Genomic DNA, 10,386 nt, shown 5'->3' on the forward strand with positions numbered 1-10,386 from the left:
CAAATTCTGACAAACTCCAAGCATTGATTATGCAAGAATGGGCTGCCATAAGTCAGGATGTGGCTCAGAAGTTAATTGACAGCATGCCAGGGCGGATTGCAGAGGTCTTGAAAAAGAAGGGTCAACACTGCAAATATTGTCTCTTTGCATCAACTTAATGTAATTGTCAATAAAAGCCTTTGATACTTATGAAATGCTTGTAATTATACTTCAGTATTCCATAGTAACATCTGACAAAAATATCTAAAGACACTTAAGCAGCAAACTTTGTGAAAATTAATATTTGTGTCATTCTCAAAACTTTTGGCCATGGCTGTACCTTAAGCAGGTGTGGGAGAACCATGTACTAGTAGTATAGGATAGGGAGCAGTTTGTGCTTCTATTAATGTACTAATCCAACCAAATCCCTCATTATGTGTTGTGTTTCACTACCCCACCCCAACCTCAATGATCCCTAATGTCTGAGGGGCCTCCAGCCACCCCCACCTCCATCCATGACTAACCCATGATGGGAAAGTGGACATCCACTAAGAAACTCCAGATATTAAAAACTCTAGACAACCAGACACTCTGGGTACCAGTTTGTATTGAATAGTGTATTCAAAGAAAAAGTCACAGATTTTGTACTGGCTGGATTCTAGGTAGTCAACACAATAGAAAATAGCCATATCAGCCCTCACAGGCTCAGCACAACAATGGAAATGCCTGTGAGAGGGGCCTTTTAGATTTGGATGGGGGAAAGGGAGACTTTGATTGCTCCCCTGCCTCAAGGAAAAGGTGATGGTAGAAATGAGTCGTCTTTGTGGTTTAACAGCATAACCCCACATTAGTGTTTTTATTATTACTGTTCACTTGTACTTTGCATGCCACCCTGTGAGGGTCTGTTTCCCCCTTAGCTTATCCCTCATTACATCCTCCCCTACCATCCCATCACATCCTCCCCTACCATCCCATCACATCCTCCCCTACCATCCCATCATGTCCTCCTCCTCCCTTCCTCTCTCCTCATCTCCATCCCTCCCTCCCCCATTAGAAACACAGCCCAAAACTGTGGCAGCACCCCCTATTTAGTTTGACAGTTGACCCCAATACCCTCCTCTTCCTATACAAACACTGAGAGCACAACATATAGCATGTAAATCCACCCCACCCCTCAACACACACACTCAAATAGAGTGATTGCTAAGGATAGAAATCCTATCAAAAACAACTACATTGCACATCCTCACAACACACCAAGTCATCGTACTTATATGACAGTTAGCAAAAACCTAAATTTTTTGGATTTGGCAATTCACATTTTCAAATGGGGGCCAGGAAAAGCAACATTTTATGAATGATAATATCTGGATTTATTGAGACTAATTCATGTATTATATCATGCCTCAATTTCTCTCTCTCTCTCTCTCTCTCTCTCTCTCTCTCTCGCTCTCTCTCCCCCCCCCTCTCGCTCCCTCTCTCGCTCGCTCTCTCTCCCCCCCTCTCGCTCTCTCTCTCTCTCTCTCTTTCTCTCTCTCTCTCTCTCTCTCTCTCTCTCTCTCTCTCTTTCAGATGACGACTCTGAGAGTGCCAACGGACTGCCATCCCTGACCCCCCCGGAGGCAATGGTTGTGGGCAGTGTCCCTTCAGATGGTGTGGCTCCATACAGGGAGGTGACTGAGAACGGGGCGAGTGCTCCCCTGGACTTCAGCACCACCACCTCCTCCTCTTCCTCCTCAGAGGACCAGCAACCAGTCAATCTGACTGACAGACTGCTGCCTGTGGGGAGCCCTGTTGGGACGCCCTACTCAGCTGACCCTACGAGGAAGTCCCCTGGGAAACCAGACTACGGCAACAAGGTAAGGACAGAAAATACATTTGAATATGGCGTTGTGGTGATAGCCACACCAGATGTTTTATTACAACTTGAATGCTGTTTTGTGTCCTTATCTATGGTAATAGTAACAGTGTTTGTTTCTTTGTGGGTGTTTACAGTCTCCTCAGCACAGCTCCGGAAGCTATGACTCGTTGAAGACAGAACTGAGCATGAGTGCTGAGGACCTGACCTCTGGGCGTGCTCAGATCATCGATGATGATGATGACGATCATGACGACCACGATGACAGTGACAAGATCACTGACGCTGAGGGAATGGACCCAGAGAGGCTGAAAGCATTTAATGTAAGAGTATCATCGCAGCTGTCACAACTAAATATATACTTCAAGAAATAGAAGAAATTGGCCTTTATGCTACACAATTTGTCTTCATGCAACCCAAATATCTACAAAGAAGTTAAGTTAGCACTTTTTCAAAATAATATAAATGTCAGAGGGAAAATGTAAAATGGCACTCCTCAACCTTAAGACCATTGTCATGTTATTGTGCATTTTGAATGTTTTTTTGCATTCACTATATCTTCTTTACTCTCATCTCTCCCCCCTCTTTATTTAATCCCTCTCCTTTTCTTTGCACCCTCTTTCATGCTCTACCTCCATGTTTACTCCCCCACTTCTGCTGTTGCTCTTTTTGTCTCTTTACACATACCCCTCCTGCTTCCCCCTACTCTACACCCCCTCCTCCTCTCTCCCCTCTACACCTCCCATCATATCGTCTCCCTTCTAAACCTATCTTCCCCCTCTCCTCCCTTATACACCCCATCCTCCTCTCTCTCCTCCCTTCCCCCCTCTATCTCTACCCTCTCAGATGTTTGTTCGTCTGTTTGTGGATGAGAACCTGGACCGCATGGTGCCCATCTCCAAGCAGCCCAAGGAGAAGATCCAGGCCATCATCGAGTCATGCAGCCGACAGTTCCCTGAGTTCCAGGAGCGCTCCCGCAAGCGCATCCGCACCTACCTCAAGTCCTGCCGCCGTATGAAGAAGGTTGGTTTTGAGGTAGGCACTGTTCCCCTCAGTATCCTCCCCATAGTCCCTAGCCCCCCTCCCCCTATTTAGTAGATGGTAGTCTTATGATCTTACGAAGGGGGGTTGATTGTAGAGTGGACTTTATTAGTTGCCATATATGACAATGACTTCAAGTGAAATCCCAAGTTCAAGAACATTGGAAAACAGCAGCACGCGAACATGCCCAGACCATCACTTCTAGCTCAGAAGCCCCAAAAGGACAGCACGTCATGGCTGTGCTTTGTAACAGACTTCAATCATTGTTAAAAAAAAAATCCTGAAACATTGGCCTATTCTACAAACAGAGCTGATGCTCCAGCCTGGTGTGTTCTCATACAGACGATCAGAGATACGCTGGTCCATTCTTTCCAAAAGCCTTACTGTTCAAACTGGGAACTATAAGTGTGGAAGATGTGCTCAATGCAGTGCCGATTTTAGCATGTAAATCTTGGTGGGGCAAACAAAATAAAAAAATTGGGATGCATACCTCCAAAGCCACTACACAACACTGAAATAATACATTAATTGCACTATAACGGTGACAAACTCTGCCCACAAACTGTTAGGGCCTACATAAAGCTGTCCTAACAGCAGAGTTCCAACAGCAGTCCCAACACCTTACCACTGTTACACCTGGCTATCAGCGGAGCCTTGTCTGGCAGCGAAACAGTTCATTCAGCCTCATTTACTGCCTTTAAAAAAAACATAGCTGATATGGCTGACTTGCTTAAACAAATGTGGTTCCTACTGACAATTGAGATGTACAAACTATGGCATAAGGGAACGACAAGCGTATAAGAGGCAATCCGTAATTTCGATTAAGACATTAATGAGCGAGCTAGGACGGCGTAGTCAATAAAACTATTTGTTCAACACTTTAGAAATGTACAGCTACAGAATTCAGAACATGGCCGTTCTTACAGTTTTCTCCCTGTACACCAAGTCAGAACCGTAGGATAAATAAAAGGGGGCATGTAAGCAGACAATGAAAGCTCTTACAATATTCAATGATTACATTTCTCTAAAACAGGTTATAGGTTAGCTCGTTTTTTCCCATGTTCCCAGTTGTCTTGAACTCACTGAAGTCAACTTTCCCAGTTCCGAGTTAACAGTTGTTTTGAGCGTGGCAGAAATCATGCTGGATTGACAGCATGGCCAATGTTGAATGTTTATAATTTTAAGCTTGGAAAAGAGACCCTTAAACCCAGAATTAGGACCACACACCCACTCCACTGAATAGCAGGCAAGTGATTGCTTTGCAATGCTTGCAGTTAGCCACTGATTACTTCCAAACCACTCATTGTTGAATTTGCGATTTCCAACTTGTTGTGTAATGTTTATGTCCAGCACAATGCGTTTTATCTATAATTTATTTTAATTATTTCTCTTCATATGACAAGGATTAAAAGGATTTGCTAGTAGATTGTTGACTTCATTCATGATGATGATTGCTAGCTAAGATTTAGAAAGTATGATGTTGATCGTAAGATCATTTAGAAAGTATGTCCAATCAAAGCTACTGTAGATATAACGTGATTTGAAGTCATTTTATCTGTGGCCAATGACCTTGAGACTTCTTAGATGGGCACTTTTAATGTAACTATATGGCAACACCCAATGGGCTTGAATTTTCGAGCTCTACCCTTAGATTTTGCTGTGACGTAGAGTCCCAAAGAGTGACAGAACACTGAGCCAATCACGGCGCAACTAGAGAACATTACCAACCCCTACGCTCCGTATTTTCCCCGGTCTGTCCCACCACAGAAAGCATTGAGCTAGGCTGAAACACCTGCATTTTGGAGCTGCCTTACTCAAGAAAGCAAAAAAGAGACCATGTTTGTATGCAGCTTTATTAACTTAATGATTTTGATTTTATTTTTTACATTGTTTTCAAAGGGATATGTGACACATATTAATGCCAAAGTAACATGCAAAACAGGCAAACCCAACCTCCAAAATATATATATTATTGTTTTTTGGGGGGGTGGGTTTGCCTGTTTTGCATGTTATTTTGGCATTAATACGTGTATATATATTTTGGCATTAATACGTGCGTATATATTTTCAGTTTGTTTTAGTTTTTTGTAGCTAAAAATGTGGTGCTCAAAACAGAATGACGTGTTGCCACTGGCTCAATGTAACAACACTGCAACCTGTAAATACTTCCTATACCCTCTCACTGGCCGAAAGTTGTACCAGAGACAGTGCATCAACTGTAACTCTAAGATGCTCTTGATTCTCTGATTTAGAAAAAGTTTGGAGTGCCGCCGTTTCCCAGTGTTCTTGAACTTGGAATTTAATTTGAAGGGGGTTGATTGTTTGTAGAGACAGGGATGGCCAGGATTTGTAGAAAGCTATCATTTTGTATCTGCCAATGTACAATTTCAGAATCAAGTTTCATGAACATGCATAAATATTCACTAAATTCACTCACACATGAATATTATACTGCACACCCTTAACACTATTGTCTGTGCTGTCAGACACGGCCCACACCCCCACACCTCACCTCTGCCATGGCTGAGAACATTCTCGCTGCTGCTTGTGAAAGTGAGACACGCAACGCCGCCAAGAGAATGCGACTAGATGTCTATCAAGGCCCTGTGAGTGTACATGTATTTGTGTGTTCATAGCATGTGTGTATTTGTTAATTAATGTTATTTTGGAGTGTGTTCATTTGTGTGTTTGTTTATCCATGACAGTAAATAAAGTCCATGTTCTTCTGTCGGTAACATCATTACCAGTATGCACATACAGTATGTAGCTACAGTAGATTCAAATACTGTATACCTTGCTAACAATTTACATGTTCTTATTACTATGGTATTTTTCCTGTAAGTACAGTGTAATAACTATTGTAGCTACTCCTGTAGGAGGAACCTGCTACTGCTGATAAGAATGGTTCCAGGGACCCGGCCTCAGTTGCCCCCTCAGGCTTCTCCCTGGCCGCCTCAGCCTACTCCCAGTCCCAGGACCCAGTATACACCAACGGCACCAACAGGGGCCTCAACTACAGCTTCCGCAGTTACGGAGCAATGAGCAACAACCTGCCGACCACTGGTGCCACCACCACACAGACCAATGGTAATTAGCTTCTACCCAAGTCCTAGACTGAGATTCCATTAGAATGTGTTTTTGTACTGTAAGTACCTGTATCTATATTAGTGTGATTATTGATTGCCTATATTGTATATCAATAATGTAACATTTTATATAGGCCTTCTGTATATACATAATCGGTAACACTTTATTTGGATAGTCCATCTGTAGATGCTCAACAGGGTATCTACAGACTATCAGTAATGTTTTAACGAACTATCTACTAACCCTAGCCCTAACCTTAACCCTTATGCTAACCCTAAATTTAACCCTTACCCTAACCCTGCCCTAACTCTAACATTAACCCTTACCCTAATGTTTTTCTAAACCTTACCCTAACCTTAGGAAGCAGTTGCTTAGCAACAGCTAGTTTGTTGACAGTATGACCATCTGTAGAGCATCTACAGATGGACTAATCTAATAAATTATGACCCAGTAATCTTGTGCTTTCTTTACTGTATGGGGTTATCACACTTAAAGTACACTATCATTTCTCTCTCCAGGTCCCACTGATCTCAGTATGAAGTCTGTGGCTCCCACATCCTCTTCCTCCAGTTCTAACAGTCACAGTGGTCAGGGTGGAGGTGGGGGAGGTGCCTCGGCTCAGCTCAGCCCCCCTGAGGTCACAGCGGTGAGGCAGCTCATCGCCGGGTACCGAGAGTCTGCCGCCTTCCTGCTCCGTTCTGCAGACGAGCTGGAGAACCTGATCCTGCAGCAGAACTGAATCATAACCAGGCCAGACCGGACGAACTATGCCGTGCCAAGACCCGTCTCCCCAGGCTGTCTGTCTGTACTATCACCCTCAGTCACACACATTCAGACAGACAGACACTTAATTAAGAGTTTAACTGAGTAAAGTGTCAAAGTAAAGACTAGGAGTAAAACTGCATCGCACAATTGGGCCATACAGATAGTAGATAGTAGATATATGGTCACAGGAACACAAACAATTTACAGAAATATACAATCCATACATTCACACTAATCTTAGCGTCCAGTTAGCTTTTTACATTCCCATAACAAACCTACTCCTCACTCACTTCATTCATACCCCCAGAAACACCGCAAAGTCACCTCCTTCCATGGATTTTCTTTCTAAACTGAGGAGGTATTTGTCAAACATGAATTGCTGCTTCAGATTTGGCGTTATGCCACTGCTCTGATAACCTCAACAGTAGTTTTTAAAGTTTGAAGGTTTAGGTATGCAAAGTGTGATCATAGAAAAGGGGGATGTTAAACCTGTAGGGTAAAGTACTGTAATGTGTCCAAACCTACCGGCTTTGGATCGTAGGCAAAAGGTTAATGCTTCTGGGAAAAGTGTGTAACAGTGCAATATGGAAAATACTCAGTAAATGCAAGCCAATTTCCACATACTCAGTCTTTTTGTGGGACTTTGTGCAAAGGGAGGTCTTCTTAGCGTACCTCTACCTCCTCATGCTTTTAGTCTCCGCATGATGAGCTAACCTGTAAAACATTCCCCAGAGATAGCAGATTTACCACAAACATCCCATAATATTTTGTCAGGCTCCGCTGGGAGCAGTAACGTAATTTGTCAATCAGGAATGCTGTGTAAAAAGAAAGTATGTCTCATGGCAGCACTGTAGGTTCATTGTTGTCTGTTCTGAACGATGCTCTTCTTTATCTGGAACCTCATAGAGGCCTTTCATTGACTGGCACCAATCAGACAGATGTGAATAGGACAGAGGACCTGATATACAATGATAGTAGACTTGAGGTCAATGAACCTTTGTTAAGTAATTTGAGATTATTTCAGAGACTAACAGTTTGTGTTGGTTTAAGTCAGTCAGATATGAACAGCATATGGTTGTGTCATAAACTTTGTCTCATGAACGTCACATGGTCGTGTCATGGAAATGTATGGTGAATGCATTGTGCTCCTTGTAACGGCTGTAGGTCTGCTATAGAAAAAGATTTCCCTCAAAATCCCACCATATTCTCTCCACCTCAACTCCTTTTTCTTACCGGTCTTTGCATTTCTCATTAGCAGAAATTATGACATAAAATACACTGTTTAAAAAAGAAGCAAAAGACAATCTTGATCATGTGTGATGGCATCACAGTTTACTCAAGTTCCTTGCTATGGTGTGTGTACTGTATGTGAGAGCAGCACAGAGTACTGTAGCCGTAACATCCTCTCTATCAACATACTTTGACAGGCCAGTCATTTGAGCACTCTGTCCTAAGTGGTCGTTTTACTGTTGGTAAAAGTTGGCATTATTTCTGTTTGTTGTGTAAGTGAAGTGGAGTTACCCTTTCAAAGCTCTTTAGTAAAAAAAATTGCTCTGTACACTTAAACATTCCAAACGAAGACAAAATATTATTTTAAGTAGTCAACCTGGTCAGAACCTTAAACAGTGCATTAAGAAAGTATTCGGACCAGTTGACTTATCCACATTTTCTTACGTTACAGCCTTATTCTAAAATTGATTACATCGTTTTTTCCCCTCATCAATCTACACTCAATACCCCATAATGGCAAAGGAAAAAACATTTCATTTATTACATATTAAAAACTGAAATATACATTTACATAAGTATTCAGACCCTTTACTCAGTACTTTGTTGAAGCACCTTTGGCAGCAATTACAGCCTCAAGTCTTCTTGGGTATGACGCTACAAGCTTGGTACACCTGTATTTGGGGAGTTTCTTCCATTCTTCTCTGCAGATCCTCTCAAGCTCTGTCAGGTTGGATGGGGAGCGTCGCTGCACAGCTTTTTTCAGGTCTCTCCAGAGATGTTCAATCAGGTTCAAGTCCGGGCTCTGGCTAGACCACTCAAGGACATTTAGAGACTTGTCTCGAAGCCACTCCTTTGTTGTGTTGGCTGTGTTAGGGTCGTTGTCCTGTTGAAAGGTGAAACGTCGCCCCAGTCTGAGGTCCTGAGCGTTCTGGAGCAGGTTTCCATCAAGGTCTCTCTGTATTTTTCTCTGTTTATTTTTCCTTCGATCCTGACTAGTCTCCCAGTCCCTGCCACTGAAAAACATCCCCACAGCATGATGCTGCCACCACCATGCTTCACCGGAGGGATTGTGCCAGGTTTCATCCAGATGTGACGCTTGGAATTTAGGCCAAAGAGTTCAATCTACGTTTCATCAGACCAGAGAATCTTGTTTCTAATGGTCAGAGTCCTTTAGGTGCCTTTTGGCAAACTCCAAGTGGGCTGTCATGTGCCTTTTATTGAGGAGTGGTTAACATCAAGGCCTGATTGGTGGAGTGTTGCAGAGATGGCTGTCCTTCTGGAAGGTTCTCCCATCTCCACAGAGGAACTCTGGAGCTCTATCAGAGTGACCATCGAGTTCTATGTCACCTACCTGACCAAGGCCCTTCTCCCCCGATTGCTCAGTTTGGCCGGGCGGCCAGCTCTAGGAAGAGTCTTGGTGGTTTCAAACTTCTTCCATATAAGAATGATGGAGGCCACTGTGTTCTTGGGGCCCTTCAATGCTGCAGAAATGTTTTGGTTCCCTTCCCCAGATCTGTGCCTCAACACAATCCTGTCTCGGAGCTCTACGGACAATTCCTTCGACCTCATGGCTTTGTTTTTGCTCTGACAGGCACTGTCAACTGTGGGACCTTATACAGACAGGTGTGTGGGCCTTTCCAAATCATGTCCAATCAATTGAATTTACCACAGGTGGACTCCAATCAAGTTGTAGAAACCTCTCAAGGATGATCAATGGAAATAGGATGCACCTGAGCTCAATTTCTAGTCTCATAGCAAAGGGTCTGAATACTTATGTAAATAAGGTATTTCTGTTTTGTTTTTTTAATGTGCTAAAATTTCAAAATACCTGTTTTCGCTTTGTCATTATTTAGTATTGTGTGTAGACTGATGAGGAACATGTTTTATTTCATCCATTTTAGAATAAGGCTGTAACGTAACGAAATGTGGATAAAGGGAAAGGGTCTGAATACTTTCCGTACTGTAGATTTGTCAGATAATTCATATAACAGAGGAATACATTTCATTGTAATTTATAATAAATGATGTCAGCAGCACATATATCTACTACATTGCTGTGATGATGATCATTCCAAGAACAGGTCAGTCTAAAATGACATGCACAAAATAATCTATAATTTATTTATGGTCACCATCCATGACATAATTTGACTTCTTTATTATATTTCAAATGTATAATCTATTGCAAGTTTGGAAGCACTTTACAGCTCAGGATAAAATAACATGGTATATATTTGTAACCGGACATTGTTACAGAACGATCATACTTGATTCACATATCAATTTACACATTTAAGATACACATGCCTGACGATGGGTTGATCATGGTGGTCTATGATGAGAGCTGATATGAGTGTGTGTTTTACTTTTTAGTTTGGATTTCTCTATCGATTTAAATGTAGATGATTTTTGTCCACTAAGCTGAT

General features: G+C 42.4%; 1 protein-coding gene across 2 annotated transcripts in view; it reads left to right on the forward strand.

The window, feature by feature from the left end:
* Positions 1 to 8,260, forward strand: part of LOC115165709 (nucleolar protein 4-like) — a 39,858-nt gene extending 31,598 nt beyond the window's left edge. The window contains exons 6-11 of one of the 2 annotated variants that reach the window (XM_029719006.1): positions 1,552 to 1,838; positions 1,975 to 2,160; positions 2,684 to 2,872; positions 5,365 to 5,484; positions 5,755 to 5,965; positions 6,484 to 8,260. In XM_029719006.1, coding sequence (XP_029574866.1) covers positions 1,552 to 1,838; positions 1,975 to 2,160; positions 2,684 to 2,872; positions 5,365 to 5,484; positions 5,755 to 5,965; positions 6,484 to 6,704 — 1,214 coding nt within the window. In that variant the 3' untranslated portion in view covers positions 6,705 to 8,260. Of the gene's footprint in view, positions 1 to 1,551; positions 1,839 to 1,974; positions 2,161 to 2,683; positions 2,873 to 5,364; positions 5,485 to 5,742; positions 5,966 to 6,483 lie in introns of those variants that run through there. The other variant, XM_029719007.1, reaches the window with a different exon arrangement.
* Positions 8,261 to 10,386: the final 2,126 nt, after the last annotated feature.

Source organism: Salmo trutta, chromosome 28, assembly GCF_901001165.1.
Source record: "Salmo trutta chromosome 28, fSalTru1.1, whole genome shotgun sequence".
NCBI lineage: Eukaryota > Metazoa > Chordata > Actinopteri > Salmoniformes > Salmonidae > Salmo > Salmo trutta.